This window comes from Schistocerca americana, chromosome 2, assembly GCF_021461395.2.
Source record: "Schistocerca americana isolate TAMUIC-IGC-003095 chromosome 2, iqSchAmer2.1, whole genome shotgun sequence".
NCBI lineage: Eukaryota > Metazoa > Arthropoda > Insecta > Orthoptera > Acrididae > Schistocerca > Schistocerca americana.
This window is the reverse complement of record NC_060120.1, coordinates 833,068,177-833,086,082: the sequence shown is the minus strand read 5'-3', so window position 1 is coordinate 833,086,082 and position 17,906 is coordinate 833,068,177. Positions and strand designations below refer to the sequence as shown.

Below are 17,906 nucleotides of genomic sequence, written 5' to 3'. Positions count from 1 at the left end.
GCTCACACAGTAGACACAATAACCCCAATAACAGACTACTCTAATATATGTGAATTACAGTGCAACACTTTCCCTCCATTATATAAGGGCAAAATAGGAAGAATTTTCCCACATGTTACTTAGAGCTTGTTGATACTTTCAGTTTCAACCACTTGGGATAAATCCTCAGTAGCTAGCAATTTATACCTGAATACACACACAGTAAATGACATCCACAACAGCCTATCTGTACTCCACACAGATAATAATGGTAGAAAACGTGATATGCTATAACAGTTAGACATAGTTACACAAAGAAGAACCTTTTTGAAAACTTGTTGAATGAACAAATAGAGTTTGCAACCACAGTTCTTTCGCAGTTAATTTTATTTTCTTAAACAAACAAGTATTTGATAGTTGCAACCAATTCATAAGGCCACTTCTAATATTACCAAAAATTATTATTTTACAAATGACTTCTATGTGTAAATTATGATGTTTTTTTATCATCTTAGAAATAGCAACAACTGTGAATATCTGGATATGTAACATCTTTAATTTGGATATTCTTTGACTTGTTTGAATTTTGCAACAACCAAAATTTGAAGAACAAAATATCTCTGTTTTGGGAACAAATGCACAAAATATGAACACAATTTTCAAACTACAGAAAAGAGCCATAAGAATAATAACCAAAAATAGTAGTCGAGCTCATTGTAAATATCTGTTCAAAACATTGGGGATTTTAACTGCGCCATGTGAATACATTTACCAGTCAGTTGTACACATCAAAAATAACATTGGTAATTACTGCACAAACAGCTCTATCCATGACCATGCAAAAAGAGATAGACTCGCTTACATTTACCAAGAAAAAATAAACATAAAACTCAAAACAGCATTTACTGCCAAGGAATAAAACTGTACACTAATTTACCAAAAGAGATTAAATAAATTGCAAAAATACACTTGTTTAAAAAGGCAACTAAAAGGTACCTGTTATACATTTTATACATTGAAGCATTACTTAGATAAAACAGAGTAGGGCTTTGGTAAAAAAATGTTATACAAATAAATAATAATAATGGTTATAAAACATCCAACATTCCACATAACACCTTCACTTTATGTTTTTTCCTTCGTTTTTCTTTTTCTCTAAAGCAAGGGGAAACTACAGCCGTAATTTTTCCCGAGAACATGCAGCTTTACTGTATGATTAAATGATGATGGCGTCCTCTTGGGTAAAATATTCCGGAGGTAAAATAGTCCCCCATTCGGATCTCCGGGCGGGGACTACTCAAGAGGACATCGTTATCAGGAGAAAGAAAACTGGCATTCTACGGATCGGAGCGTGGAATGTCAGATCCCTTAATCGGGCAGGTAGTTTAGAAAATTTAAAAAGGGAAATGGATAGGTTAAAGTTAGATATAGTGGGAATTAGTGAAGTTCGGTGGCAGGAGGAACAAGACTTTTGGTCAGGTGATTACAGGGTTATAAATACAAAATCAAATAGGGGTAATGCAGGAGTAGGTTTAATAATGAATAAAAAAATAGGAGTGCGGGTTAGCTACTACAAACAGCATAGTGAACGCATTATTGTGGCCAAGATAGACACAAAGCCCATGCCTACTACAGTAGTACAAGTTTATATGCCAACTAGCTCTGCAGATGATGAAGAAATTGATGAAATGTATGACGAGATAAAAGAATTTATTCAGGTAGTGAAGGGAGACGAAAATTTAATAGTCATGGGTGACTGGAATTCGTCAGTAGGAAAAGGGAGAGAAGGAAACATAGTAGGTGAATATGGATTGGGGGGAAGAAATGAAAGAGGAAGCCGCCTTGTAGAATTTTGCACAGAGCATAACTTAATCATAGCTAGCACTTGGTTCAAGAATCATGAAAGAAGGTTGTATACCTGGAAGAATCCTGGAGATACTAAAAGGTATCAGATAGATTACATAATGGTAAGACAGGGATTTAGGAACCAGGTTTTAAATTGTAAGACATTTCCAGGGGCAGATGTGGATTCTGACCACAATCTATTAGTTATGAACTGCAGATTGAAACTGAAGAAACTGCAAAAAGGCGGGAATTTAAGGAGATGGGACCTGGATAAACTGAAAGAACCAGAGGTTGTACAGAGTTTCAGGGAGAGTATAAGGGAACAATTGACAGGAATGGGGGAAAGAAATACAGTAGAAGAAGAATGGGTGCCTCTGAGGGATGAAGTAGTGAAGGCAGCAGACGATCAAGTAGGTAAAAAGACGAGGGCTAATAGAAATCCTTGGGTAACAGAAGAAATACTGAATTTAATTGATGAAAGGAGAAAATATAAAAATGCAGTAAATGAAGCAGGCAAAAAGGAATACAAACGTCTCAAAAATGAGATCGACAGGAAGTGCAAAATGGCTAAGCAGGGATGGCTAGAGGACAAATGTAGGGATGTAGAGGCTTGTCTCACTAGGGGTAAGATAGATACTGCCTACAGGAACATTAGAGAGACCTTTGGAGAGAAGAGAACCACTTGTATGAATATCAAGAGCTCAGATGGCAACCCAGTTCTAAGCAAAGAAGGGAAGGCAGAAAGGTGGAAGGAGTATATAGAGGGTTTATACAAGGGCGATGTACTTGAGGATAATATTATGGAAATGGAAGAGGATGTAGATGAAGATGAAATGGTAGATAAGATACTGCGTGAAGAGTTTGACAGAGCACTGAAAGACCTGAGTCGAAACAAGGCCCCGGGAGTAGACAACATTCCATTAGAACTACTGATGGCCTTGGGAGAGCCAGTCATGACAAAACTCTACCATCTGGTGAGCAAGATGTATGAGACAGGCGAAATACCCACAGACTTCAAGAAGAATATAATAATTCCAATCCCAAAGAAAGCAGGTGTTGACAGATGTGAAAATTACCGAACTGTCAGTTTAATAAGTCACAGCTGCAAAATACTAACGCAAATTCTTTACAGACGAATGGAAAAACTGGTAGAAGCGGACCTCGGGGAAGATCAGTTTGGATTCCGTAGAAATGTTGGAACACATGAGGCAATACTAACCTTACGACTTACCTTAGAAGAGAGATTAAGAAAAAGCAAACCTACGTTTCTAGCATTTGTGGACTTAGAGGAAGCTTTTGACAACGTTAACCGGAATACTCTCTTTCCAATTCTGAAGGTGGCAGGGGTAAAATACAGGGAGCGAAAGGCTATTTACAATTTGTACAGAAACCAGATGGCAGTTATAAGAGTCGAGGGGCATGAAAGGGAAGCAGTGGTTGGAAAAGGAGTGAGACAGGGTTGTAGCCTCTCCCCGATGTTATTCAATCTGTATATTGACCAAGCAGTAAAGGAAACAAAAGAAAAATTCGGAGTAGGTATTAAAATCCATGGAGAACAAATAAAAACTTTGAGGTTCGCCGATGACATTGTAATTCTGTCAGAGACAGCAAAGGACTTGGAAGAGCAGTTGAACGGAATGGGCAGTGTCTTGAAAGGAGGATATAAGATGAACATCAACAAAAGCAAAACGAGGATAATGGAATGTAGTCAAATTAAATCGGGTGATGCTGAGGGGATTAGATTAGGAAATGAGACACTTAAAGTAGTAAACGAGTTTTTCTACTCAGGGAGTAAAATAACTGATGATGGTCGAAGTAGAGAGGATATAAAATGCAGACTGGCAATGGCAAGGAAATCGTTTCTGAAGAAGAGAAATTTGTTAACATCGAGTATAGATTTAAGTGTCAGGAAGTCGTTTCTGAAAGTATTTGTATGGAGTGTAGCCATGTATGGAAGTGAAACATGGACGATAACAAGTTTGGACAAGAAGAGAATAGAAGCTTTCGAAATGTGGTGCTACAGAAGAATGCTGAAGATAAGGTGGGTAGATCACATAATTAATGAGGAGGTATTGAATAGGATTGGGGAGAAGAGAAGTTTGTGGCACAACTTGACTAGAAGAAGGGATCGGTTGGTAGGATATGTTTTGAGGCATCAAGGGATCACAAATTTAGCATTGGAGGGCAGCGTGGAGGGTAAAAATCGTAGAGGGAGACCAAGAGATGACTACACTAAGCAGATTCAGAAGGATGTAGGTTGCAGTAGGTACTGGGAGTTGAAGAAGCTTGCACAGGATAGAGTAGCATGGAGAGCTGCATCAAACCAGTCTCAGGACTGAAGACCACAACAACAACAACAACTAAATACTTACCACCAAGCTATGCATAGCACAACACTAACACCTCCTCCTCTTTCTGAGCTCAGCACCTCACTCATTATAGAGGGATGCTGACTCAGTTTTTCAGAAGTGTTACGAAACAATGTGTGCAGTGACTTCTAGTGAGATATGAGTGAACAGTGTGGCATTACATTATTTAATAAGTTATTTTAAAAGAAAGTATTGTATACCAGGAGTAAATCTAATGTTTTTCTCTAACTAGAAGTCTGTAAATGTACCTGTATACGAATTAGCTTATTTTAAATTGGCCTAATCTTGTAAATACTTTGACATGTCCCATATCCTTGTAAAAAGTGATCTACGGATGAATAAAGCAGCAGCATCTGCTGCTACTTTTTTCTGCCCGACATGAATCCCATCGAACTTTTATGGGACATAAGCGAGAGATGTGTTCGTGCACATCATCTTGCACCGGCATTACTTTCACAATTATGGCCGGCTGTAGAGCCAGCATGGGTTAGTAATTCTGCAGGGGACATCCAATGACTTTAATCCATACCACGTCAAGTTGCTGCACTATATCGGCCAATAGGGTCCCCGACACGGCGTTAGGAGGTATCCCATGACTTCCGTCATCTCAGTTTATTATGAAGGACGTTGTATCAAATCACTTTTTCGCCGATCCGCATTTAGATTTTCCGTAATTTCCCAGTATCGCTTAAGCTGCATGTAGAGGAGGGTCCTTTGAAAGAGACGACCGATTTTAGTTCCTGTCCTTCGCCGAACAGAGTTTATGCTCCGTCACTTAACAACCTCTTTCTCGGTATTAATCTTCCTTCCTTTTTTTTCCTTTCGTATTTCTCAGGGGATAGCTATAAAAAAATTTAACATGACTCTGACTGATGGACTTGTCCTAGTCAGGGTTGTTTAGTTTCTGCTTGCCTACGTGATATAGTAATGCACTGTCACATTTAATTCGAATAACTGAGCGAGAATCGCATATTTTCTCAAGGTGACAGACTGTTCTGTCATTTGCTGATACAACTGAGCGCCTTTACGTACTTTTATTGTATCCCTTACATATCTGGTGCCTTAACAAAATGACTTTATTTGTAGTAAGTTCGTTTATTAAAATCATGAATGGTTTGGATTCAGTAACTACTTTAGCACATTGATGATAACGTTGTAAATTACAGGGAACTTTGGTGTTTATAATTTTCATAAAGAGGGATCAAAACATGAAATGACATTTCGTATTACGGGACAACGTCTTTACGTATTTTTGTTTTTATTAATGTGCGGATCCATCTTAGAGCTGTATGTTATTTATACATAAGTAACAAACATATGACAGTCTGTAGGTAATTGAATATAATTATTGTAACTCATTATTAAATATTTAAAAGCGGAAGAACGTAGTAAACCATCTTTATTGTCACGCAAATATTGCCTAAATGAAAACACAGAGTATTAGTTAGATTTTTATGTACAGTTTGGTAATAATTAAAAACATAGAAGACCTTATGAAATGGCCCTGTAAATCAGGATTTTTAAACCTCTAGAAAATAAGTCTTAAATCTTCTTAAGCAGTTTGTACTTTGAAATAAAACGACGTGACGGTATCTTCGGGACTTCCTTAAAAGACATCTGCTACATTACTTTCGTAAGTCAGTTGAGCGTAGGTCTGTTTTCACTTCATGACAAGAAGAGCACATTTTGTTTAAGAAAAGTACATATGGCATCAACCACCTTTTCGAGGCCGCAGATACTGTCCAGATCTGTAATTGAATAGTGAGATACTCACACTGCCTTGCCAAAAAAGTATAGAAATATCAATTGGATTGTACGGTCCCTTCTACCTGAGCAAAAATATTTCTCTTCCTCCACCTGAAATTCAGGATGAATAGCATTTTACCTTTCAAGCTGTGTAAATGAGTTGTACAAGATTAGATTCGATGTTTGTACATTGTAGTAACGTAATGTCGCGATTAAAAGATGATTCGTATCAGCATCGTTTGAATACGCTGTCAGCTTATACCGGCGTCCACGTGAATATAACTCTGCCAAATGAAGTGTGTACGGGAAGTACAATGATAAATTGCGAATTATTTAAGGCGCAGTGTGCCCAGATGGCCTAGGTGTACAATGTTTCGCATACCTCTGGAAAGAAAAATAATATGGACTATCATATGTGATACTTAGTGTTAAGCGCTTCCTTTGCTCTTAGTGCATAAATATCTTTGCCAATTGCCGAGCGAAATGTAACGCTGTTCAAGGCTACTTCGTTACCAGGAACACACTGCACTTGAGGAAACTATTTCGTATTATGTCACTGTCTGATTTTACACACAGGAGTTGATACCTATTTACGGCACTTTAAACACGAGTCTTTACTACTAGAAACCCTGAATATCAGTTTGGTTAAGTCACTAAACTGTAGTAAATGGTGAAGTAATTATTGCTACAACTGAGAATGTGTTCTCAAACAAAATTTTATGTCAAGGCTGGTCTCTGTTACTGAACACATTAAATTACTTGATAAGTTCGTTTTTAGTGTTCGAACCCAGGCTCCAGTCACATAAAGGTAATCGTCTACACTTATTTGGCATGGTGGATTGTGGTCACACTGCACTTTTCTGCAGAAACAGGGCTTCATGTCTAGCATTACAAAGCTAAGAACATCATGAAGACGCACTGCTCTACTGTTCAAGTACAACCTGTTGATGTCAGTGAACACTTTTTCCCTATACTCTGGACTGCAACGTTGATTTACTGCTCACTGCTCCCACTACATTGCATTGCTCAGAAATTTTGTTGTATGTTTGGTAGAGGCCTCATCTACCCATGTATTAACCGCCTGTAGAAATGAACTAGACGGTACAAGCCACAACGAACTGTGTTGTATAACAAACAACATTTATAGTTTATTATTTACTTCGCGAAGCGAGAAAACTCGCGCTGCTACGAGAATGCTAGACGAAGATATTCTCGAGTAGCTCCTTAGTGATGAAGCGGTGCGGCCGCGTGGGGCTCTCGGCACGAGGCTTGCCGTACAGCCGGCTGTTGATGGCGTACAGTTTAGGGCTAAGTTCGCAGCGCACGTTAAACCACCAATCGCAGGCTAGCACGGCTTGCTGGAACTGAGTGCCGTTGGGACACAGGAAGGAAGCTTGCCGACCGTCCACGTCGCAGTAGTGCCAAGCTTGGCACCGCGTCTCCACGTCGGCGAAGAACCCAGGGAACGGCTGGTCATCACAGTAGAAGTTAGTGTACGGCACCAAGCCCAAGATGGGGTAGTCAGTGCCTGGACGACCTGCGGGCAAGAAGAAAAATCGCTGGTATCAAATGTTGTGGTACGAACATCATGTAGCTAAGCGAAAATGTTTTAATGGGAAGGTAGAGCGTCACTAACAAACTTTCCATTGACATCGTTGGGGTCAGAAGACTGATAGGACGTACGGGCCATTTTGATACCTCTGTATGCTAAGGGACTTACAGTACACATAAGTAAACAGTGTAATTGTGTTGGACGGGAAATAAGACACAGTATTTTAACATCTTCGGTTTGAGAGCGAAATAAAATGACCCAAGATCACACTGTCTGACAATAAATAGGTGTCAATAGGGATGCAGGGAGAGTTCTAGATTTAAAAAGGTTCAAATGGCTCTGAGCACTATGCGACTTAACTTCTGAGGTCATCAGTCGCCTAGAACTAAGAACTAATTAAACCTAACCAACCTAAGGACATCACACACATCCATGCCCGAGGCAGGATTTGAACCTGCGACCGTAGCGGTCACGCGGTTCCAGACTGAAGCGCCTAGAACCGCTTGGCCACACCAGCCGACTTCTAGATTTAAATGGACTTTTAAATCTAGAACTCTCCTTGACTACCTACTAACATCAACTCCTCTATGGCGATTTTATTCTTGAGGCTGACACTGGTCATTTCGGAGCGCCGTTGTTAATGTACAACTGGTACTCGGCAGTTATGAGTGCTTCTGCAACTGACACAAGTTACGCCAGTGAAGTGGTGTGCATGTGCCAGTTGTATGGAATTAATACATTAGAACTAAGTAGACGTAGAGACGTGACAGAAAGCCAGAAAGGAGCTGTAGTGTTTGGAATCAATGTCCATACCATAATGAAGTTGTCAGATTTGTCGATACATCATTGCGGACTCTCCAACCTGTCTACATGGGATGGTGCACCACTCTCATAGGCATGTAACAGGGCGTATGGCCGTAGAAAGGTTCAGACCGACAGGGACCGAAGACGAGACGGACAGAAGACGAATATCACCACTTACCAATGACAACCGGTTTGAAAACCTGACAGGGATTTCCAGAATCAGTTTTTATCATGCAGTGCACTGTCTGCTGATTTGAAACGTGTCAGATTAAAACTGTGTGCCGGATCGCGACTCGCACCTGGGACTTCGCTTTTCTTGGGAAGTGCTCTGCCGACGACCGATCGAAACACGATTCACGAACCACCATCACAGCTTAAGTTCCGCCAGGACCTCTTCTCCTACCTTCCAGAATTCACAGAAGTTCTCCTGCATACCTTACGGGACTAGTGCTCCAGGAAGAAACGAAGCAATCCCATAGGCTGTGGCTAAGCCGTTTCTCCTTAATATCCTTTCATCTACGAGTCCAACCCCCCGCAAGGTATTCAGGAGAACTTCTGTGAAGTTAGGAATGCAGGGCAAGAGTGGAAGTTACGGAGTGTCGGCGGGTCCTGATTCGTACTTGGATGGCTCAATCGGTAGGGCACTTTCACGAGTAAGGCAAAATGTGTGGAGGGTGTAGTTGAGGCCGGAGGTGGTTCTGTGGTGTTTTGGGGGCGTTTTTTGTACCATGATTTCGGTCTACTCATTTAGGTTAAGTAAACATGAAACTGGATGTAAAATAACACTTATGTGTCACTTCTTTTACTGTAGTACTCCGTATTGCGGCCTTTCGAAAGGCTCCGAGGACTAAGTGGCAGTACATAAACCAAGGATGATAACATGAACACCCGCTGCGGATTACAAAAGTTCATAGAAGGGTGAAATTCGAAGGTCCTGTGAAATGTGTAAGAGTGTAATGTGATTCCACGAATTTCGTTACTACTGTGGTACTTACATAAAAAATACAAGTGTGGCCTAAAAAAAAATACAAGTGTGGCCTAAAAATTTCTAAGCCTCGCCCATGTATATCGCAGCATTAGGCGAGTGATATGTTTTTCCCCGGGAGGTTGGTACTACTTTCGGTAGGCTCTGTGTGACATTGCAAGTATTTACGTTCAGCAATTAGCGGCAAGCAGCTGTTTAAATTAGACACGGTGTGTGAAATATCAGAAATAAAGGAAATCCAATACCGTCCAATGAAAAAGATTTTCCTAAAAGAAGCTTTGATGCCATCAGAAATTCGTTCGAGATTAATAAATGTTTATGGTGAAACTTCTCTTTCAATTTCCACCGTAAAAAAATTGGCTCCCGAATTTAAACAAGGGCGCGCACGTGTCCTAAATGATCCACATTAAGATCATTCGAAAAGTGCAACCACACTGGGCATAGTTGAAGACATGTACGATATTAGCTTGGATGCTCCGTAAACGAAGGTACGTGAAGAATCCAAATCAATTTCCAAATTGAAGGAATTTTAAAAGAACTTGTCGACTACGTTTTAGTGTGAGGAAGCTTTGTGCTAGATAGGTGTCGCGCTATCGCACGGCGCGTCAGAAACTAATTCTTACATCTTCTGAACAGCGTTTGGCGCATTTTTATAAAATTACAAGTGATTTTCTGCGTCGGTATGCGAGTGACAGTGAATGAAATTTGAATTCATCACTGCACATCAGAATCAAAACAGCAGTCGGAGCAGGAGACAGAAGTCGGTTCTTCAGTTCCAGAGAAGACTAAGAAGACGGCGATGACAAAAGTCACTACACATGTGTTTGTAGTTGCGAAAGGAGTGAAGTAACTCCCTTCAAAAGGTAAAATAATAATTAGGGAATATTATCCTAACCTTCTAACGGATCTGGTTGCGAAAATTCGGAAAAAAGAGACCTGCCAAGTAGGAAAAAATTTATCAATACAATTTTACTCCCTTAAAAACTCAGTCTTCTTTGCAGGTCAGCGTATTGTGTTCAACCAACAAACGACTGCAGCTGTAGACGAGTATCAGCATATCCACAGGAACACAACAATGTTATGGAATGTCACTGTACGAAGTGTAGAATGTTAAAGAAGATTATATTGAAATTTAAAAAGGTTTTGAAAATATGAGTTCTCATTTACACTGTCTTCCGATGGATGGGTGAGCATTGAAGATAGTGAAGTGTATCAGAGCGCCGTGGGAAGCCATTCAAACAGAACAGCTTACTTTCAGCGTTGCTTCAGATACGTTTCCGCAACTTTTAAGTCGATGACTCATAGAATTCTGGCATGTTGCTGCAAGAAGCGGAGACCTTCGCGGTATTAAGTCCTATCGCAAAATTTCCGCCCCATCGTTACGTGCTGGACCGTGCGTGACTACACTACCTTTCTTTCTGATAAATTCACGATGCACCCTTGGATACAACGCATGGCAAGAGAAAGCTTCACCGACGTTAGAAGTTTCTTCTGACACATCTTGTAAGAAGGGAGAGGTAGCAAGTGCAACAAAAGGATAGAGTTTTCATAGTGTTAGAAGTCCGGCCATCTGCTCACTACGAAGCAGCCACTACAATAAAATCGGACGAAAACGAATTTGAGTATAGCGTCAAACTCCTGATCAAGCTTCGTACTGAATACGTCGAAACTTCCTTATTTAGATGCCATGTATTAGATGCGCCTTGTCAGTTGACAATTGTTTGTGACTTTGAGGCTTACGTAGATCTAGAACCAAGGATAATACCAACTTAATGTGACCTCCTCCATTGGAAACACTTCCCGAGGAAAAAATTTTAGTTAACCCGTCGTTCGGATTTCAGGTGATAACTGTTGAGTTCCTTAGGAATGGATAGGAGATGAGGTGGTTCTTAAGTCAGAGCGGGCTGAGGACGTAACCACATCCCAAAATACCATACCGAGAAACCATTGTGTTCAAACTATGACTTCTTTACATTACTGCAGTTCGTTATAAAAGCCGTTGACTGTTGTACATCCTGAAACTTAACAATGTAACGTGTAATTATTCCGACTAAAAATGTTTCCAGATTAACCGCAATTATAACTCGCCATCTTGTTGGGTGCTCTAATGAAATTTATCTACATCTGTACTTTGCAGATCACTTTTCCATGCAAGTGACCTCAATAATGGCTGTTTTTGCCAGCTTCATTTCATACTGTACGAGTACAGAGATGAAAATTACGCCACTTACCTTGATTTGTAATTATCTTATGATTGTTGTGTGAAAGTTCCCGTAGAAGCAGGAAATTCATTTTGAAATCTGTGTTAAATGTTGCCCGTCTTTATTTCGACGTAACACTGTGAATGGAAAGCAGTCATAGTTGTCCGGGTTCCCTTTTAAGTCATTAAATCGCCGCGCTACAGCTTCACATTGCTGATGCGGTTTTTTAAAGATTTATTGGCGTATAATCGGACCCGTTCAACATCCTAAGTTCTTAAAGTGCAAAAAAAAAAAAAAAGTCGTCATGAGTACGGCTTACATTTTATCAGTAGACCAGAGTTTGCAATACTTCTTTACTTCATAGAATTTGTAAGTTCATTTCGCTCCATGAAGAATCACTCATTAACACATAGGCGATCGATCGGCATTTTAAAGTTTATAAGCGCGTTATCTGGTGCCTCTGAACATAATCGGATGATGGTTCATACGGACATTGGTTACCTTGCCTTAATTTTTGTCGGTAAGTGAGACGTCACTCACTGCAGGAAATGCAATAGCTTTTTACATGTCCTTTGGGTGTACTTAAATTGTTGCCAAGGTGATAGTCTTCTTGTGGAAGTACACGAAATTGTGTCCTAGCCTTATTGTACTTTAATATAGCCGGTGTTGCTATTCGTGTTCACTTTTTCAGCGGATTTCCCAAGATAGCGAGTAAGTTTCTTTGGTATTGCAGTAGCTTTGTACACAAAACGCGAAATAATCCCATGTTGTTTCTTCCGTCTTCACTGTACGTGAATAAAAATCCATTCGAGTGTGTTAGTCCCCCCCCCCCCTCTCTCTCTCTCTCTCTCTCTCTCTCTCTCTCTCTCTCTCTCTCTCCCCCCCCCCTCCCCCCATCTCCCCGAAATTGTAGTTTGGAAGAAATCCTTGCAAATATTTACTCCATGTATACGACGTGTAGGAATAGAAAAAATTATTTCTCTTTTCAGTACAACGATAAACCAGTCCAAAGTTGCAAATTTTGACTTTTTTTTAATGCACTCGATGACTAGTTTCGGGCTGAGACCCATTTTCAAATCATCGTAACATAGTCAAAAATGTACAACGAACATGTACAGCGCATACAGGTAACATCTTCGGCACTACCATTTTTGACTATGTTGCGATGACTTAATAATGGGTCTCGGCACGAAACTATTCATCGAGTGAATAAAAAAAAAGAAAGTTTACAACTTTGGACTGGTTCTTTGTTGTACTGATTAATAGAAGTTGCTGACCCACAGATACTCCAGCATGCTGGAAGCTAGCAAATATTTCTCTTTTGCAGTATACAGTTTGTTCGAAGAGAAAATGTTGAGGCAAGGGAACGATAATCCTATGTAATTCTAATCCCACGTGAAAGTAGGTTAACTGGAAAATACAGGAAATAGGCGGAAAGTTGTTTTCCTTGAGTGCACATATTAGCTGGGAAAGTTTTGTTGTACTGCCAAGGTAAATCAAATGCGTTTTGGCGATTACTTTGCCGGTAGGTGAACGTGCTTGTCTGTAAGACTTCAAGAATCTAGTGCAGTTGAACGTATTAAATTTCTGTTAAAGGGAAGTTGATTCTGGACTACCATGTTATGTGAAAGCAGGTTTTTGAATTGAAGATGTGTTTTGGAAGTATTATGAAAGATATTCACTACCCAAGAGTTACTAGAGTCGTACGGTTGTTATCCTACCAGACGTTGGAATTTAAAGCTAAAAAAGAATTCCTTCCCCCATTAGCTTCCTAAAGCATTTTTATGCAGCAGATTAATCTAAACTAGTGGTTCCCATCCTTTCTCAGATCATTACCCGTGAGTGCATTCAGATACCAGCTAGCCCGCTCACTCCTTCCTCCCACTATCATCAACATTAGCGCCCAACTAAACGTTAGAAAGAAAAAGAGTTGTTTTGGAACATTTTTATTTTTAAAATTACGAAAGATAAATTGTATTTAATTTTTTGTAGAAACTTTATATGAAGTTGGAGCAACACTCAGTGCAGCGGGAATGCTACCTATAATTCCTCCTCAGAAAAGAAAGCTAGCTGCCCACATTGATGGTAGGCACTTGTTACAAAGCATTCTTACTCTGCACCACTCCTGTCCCTAGCGACCCCTGCACACCCACACTGCGGACACCATTTAAAATTAAACAAGTTAGTGTTTATAAATCATTTGATTGTTAGATTACTTGCCTCTGAAATCGTATAAATTGGAAGTCATCGGCCTCAGTGCTTTGTGTCTGGGTGTGTGTCCGTATATTTCACTTTGTAGCCAAAACTACTCACTGCAAATCAATGCCATTTACGCATATCATTAGCCGTAAGTTTCGCATTGTGCACTATGGTATTTTGGTCGCGGTAGGTGGAAGTGGACACCCAGTTGTAGGTCGTTTAAAGCAAATGCAGGAATGGTCCCTTTGCAAAGGTCACGACCGACCTTGTACTTCATGATTTCCCCAATCCTAGTTTCTACATCGTCACTAATGATCTCTGTGTCGACTGCACGTTAAATCCTAATCTTCCTTTCTCCCTATCTGCCTCTTATTACTATCATTCGTGTAATGCGATTTGTGTTTTTGATATTAGTAAACAATTTTAAGGTAATCTACGAAAGTGAAAGATCCGTTCGTTGCAGTTCCGGAAGTTCCAGAGCACTGGTGGCAGCATGAGAATCGTGTCCTCGAGATACAAGTGGGTTACAACGGCGTCAAGAAGACAAGTTGCAATCGAGAGGTCATAGTCCAGTTGCCATGGCGTAGTTATAGGAGAAGTATGGGATCTTAGTTCCTGCGTTCTCTCTCCTCAGTTGGCTACGAATTGTCCACCATAAATTTAATTCCACGAAGTATTTATACGGGCCTCCAGAGAACAAATTTTCATTCGGTTACTTGGGATGTATACCAATAATTGAAAAACAAAGTGTGCGAGAAAGAGGTAGCGTACGGTCCGTTATTAAAAATTGAGCACAGTCGCAGCTAGTGACATTTAAACGTTAGTCACCTTTTAATGCGACAGTGCTTCTCTCATAATCAAACAGTGACTCGCCTTTTGAATTTTAATTTTTAATTTTTAACAATTTTTAGTGTTGTACTCACTCACGATCATTTGTTTAATCAGAACATTTCAGTGTCATTCCACTTGATAGAAAAGAAATTGTGTGTTTGCTAAACCTGAATTCTAGTCCAGTGCCACAAAAGTTGCGAGTTTTCACCGAAATTGCTGCTTAATAAGCACACTCATTCAATTCTTATATGGAATACTGTCAAGCAGCGGATTCTCGTTATATTCTGATACCACTATCCTTGCTGTCGTGTCTCATTTGCCCACCATCGACTTATTCAGCTGTACACATTACATGCAAATTCGCCACGTTATCTGTTTCTGTTAGTTCTGTCCCTTAGCGAAAATAAATAAAAAAATAAAGACGACTTCTACAGCAATTCGTCGCGGCTTGCACAGCAAATGAACAAAGCGCTATTCAGGTGGTCGAATCAGTTTTCACAACGGACAAATTTAAGGCTCTATTTGTGGAGTCGTAATGAAATGTCTGTAGCTAAGGCTGTGTATAGCAAAGGAAATATTACCATTTCGTATTTTCTTTTAATCTCGTTGCGCGGCTCTACATATTAAATGTTGATGTAACTAACTTCGCTGTCTTGTGGATTTGATAAACATCAGCTACGTAATGTCTCTACCCCCCCCCCCCCCCCCCCCCCACGATTCGTTATGAATGGAAACCTCATTGTCTTAATCTGTTATGGCATGCATATGATATTTTCCGTTATCGCTTGTGTAGTGGCGCATGTTTCCAACAATTAAAGATACTTCCTCTAAAACGCGCACGAATCTGTAATCGTTCGTGTAGCTGTCTTCAACAGCTTTTGATGGGCAATTTTGCCTCGTGTCGTTGACTTTGAACAACTATTTTTCAGTACTTGCCGCTGGTACCTGTGTTGAAAGAAAACAACCTTTAAAGTTAAAGGTTCCATCGAGATATAACGTGTTAGAGGCGGCGCAGTTGCTCAGCCGAAAGGGGATGATTTGTGGGCTGCGAGTTGAGACAATTAGCCTGCATTCACCCAAAATGAAACAGGGAAACCATGAGAAACCTACCTAACAGATCAAAATCATAGCTGCTCCACTGGAGACGTTGTGCTTAAAGGTTTGTAATGAATATATTTTTCCATCATTTACGTTAAAGGTGGAAACAAATTCTGTCAGTACGTTTCTGGAAGATTTTCTAGATCATTTGTGTTGTTCACATAGTAGTCTGTTTTAATTGCATTAGTCACGGACAGTGGAAGATGTTTTTCGTAGAGCGAAGAAAGCTTACTATCTCGTCACGTTATGACCTGTGTAATGATACAATATCAAATCATGATATAATCACATGCGAAAGTTTTGGCATTCGAATCTCATCAGGTGCTTCGACATTTATTTTAAAAACTTTATCGAAATGACTTTGGTCATTAATTTTATTCAATTACTTGGGTTAAATCTAGTTTTTTTGTTTCTGTTCCTGTTTCACATAATTTTAATCAGCGTATCAACCTCTTCAGTTGCTCTCATTATCTCTTCCAATTGTTCTTTTTCCGCTTGGAATCTTAATGAATGTGAATTTACTGATTTTTATTTATCCATCATAATATTTAAATATTTGAAATTGTCGATGTGTAGGTAAAAGGACAATGTTTTGTATGGACTGTGCAGTAGTTTTAAAATGCATTTCTCGTTATAGGATATACAATTTTTGGCTGGTAATCGTCATACAAACATTTAAAACAATATCTTATTGCATTACGGACAAAATAATGCAGATGAATATTTAAACGAAATAAGATATTATAAATAAGACGAAATTCGAGCAGAATGAGGAACGGAAACAGTGGATGCAATAACATGAACAAAAATAAAGGATGATAAAACTTAAGAATTAATTCTTAGTTAATGCAAAAATATAATTAAAATCACAACAACAAAGATTCCAAGTGAAACAAGAATGATAAAAATAAAAATGAGAGCAGATGAGACAATTAATACAACGATTGAAATGTGACAACGCAGTACAAAGTAATTACATTTAACCCAATTAATTGAATAAAAATTTTATAACCACTTGACACTATTCGCAGCAATAACCCTATGCTTGCAACGCCTGTGTCTTAACTATTACGCAGTGCAACCAGTCTGTTAAATGTTCCTTTTTCAAAGCTGCATAGCATCATGTGAAATTCCATAATTTTTTCAACAATTAATCGCAAACGAGGGCCCACCGGGATGAATGGCTGCAAGATGTGATACCTGGGACCTTAACCTACATCACCGTACAGATGATTTGAAAAAGGCGATCCCACCGAAGGGGACCTCTGCTTCTAGACAAAAAAAGACGCATCACGAAGGAATTATTCAAAAGGGATGGACATCGGTAGATGTGATGTATAAGTACAGCCAGACAAATGATTACAGTTTCAAAAAAATTGGATGATTTATTCAAGAGAAAGAGCTTCACCTTAATACGTTGGTTCATCTCCGTCCCTTATGCAGGCAGTTATTCTGCTAGTTATTGATCGATACATTTTTTGGATGTCTTTCTGAGGGATATCATGCCAAATTCCGTGCGACAGTCTGGTTGGTATCCCACCGCAGTCCTTGGCGTCTCCACATACGTGTACGACCTGGAACCTCCGCTTCGAACTGAGCCCTGATGACGCGTCTGGAGACGCCCTGGACGGCGGTGGGTTACCTACCTACCCGACTGTAGCTCGTCATACGGCTCGACAAGTGGAGTGATGATGTGGGATGCCATTGCTTTTCATAGGAGCAGTACGCTGGTTGTCATCCGCAGCGCCCTTTCAACACAGGGGTACCTCGACGATATTCTACGCCCTGTGTTGTTGCCTTCATGGCAAGCCACCCTGGGCCTACATTTCAGCGAGATAATTCCCATCCGCACACGACTAGTGTGTCTGCTGCTTGCCTTCGTGCTTGCCGATTTCTGCTTTGGCTAGCAATGTCATCCGATCTGCGCCCCAATTGAGAGCGTTTGGAACGTTATGGGCAGTGATTTTGACGATCTAACACGCCAGTTGGACAATGTGGCACATAATCCGTCAGAAGGACATGCAAGAACTCTCAATCAGTGCCAAGCCGTATAACTGCTTGCATAATGGCCAGAAGTGGACAAACAAGTAACTGACTTGGTCAATTTGTGAAGCTCTTTCCCTTGAATAAATCATACAGCTTTTCTGAAATTGTAATTATTTATTTGTCTGTACATGTACATCACATCTATGTATTTCCGTTCCATTGGGATGATTCTTTCATGTTGTCGTTACTTTTGCCTTTGTATTGTTAACAAATACCCGATGACATTAGGCAGTTACCTCCTCGTAGACTAG

The 17,906-nt window shown here is 40.0% G+C and overlaps 2 protein-coding genes across 4 annotated transcripts in view; one reads left to right on the top strand and one right to left on the bottom strand.

Moving 5' to 3' along the window:
- Nucleotides 1-17,906, top strand: part of LOC124595488 (RING finger protein 17) — a 485,726-nt gene that overhangs the window by 209,951 nt on the left and 257,869 nt on the right. The window lies entirely within an intron of this gene.
- LOC124595490 overlaps nucleotides 5,576-17,906 on the bottom strand; it is a 73,860-nt gene continuing 61,529 nt past the window's right edge. Inside the window, exon 3 of the mRNA XM_047134253.1 lies at nucleotides 5,576-7,476. Coding sequence (XP_046990209.1) covers nucleotides 7,136-7,476 — 341 coding nt within the window. The 3' untranslated portion in view covers nucleotides 5,576-7,135. The remainder of the gene's footprint in view (nucleotides 7,477-17,906) is intronic.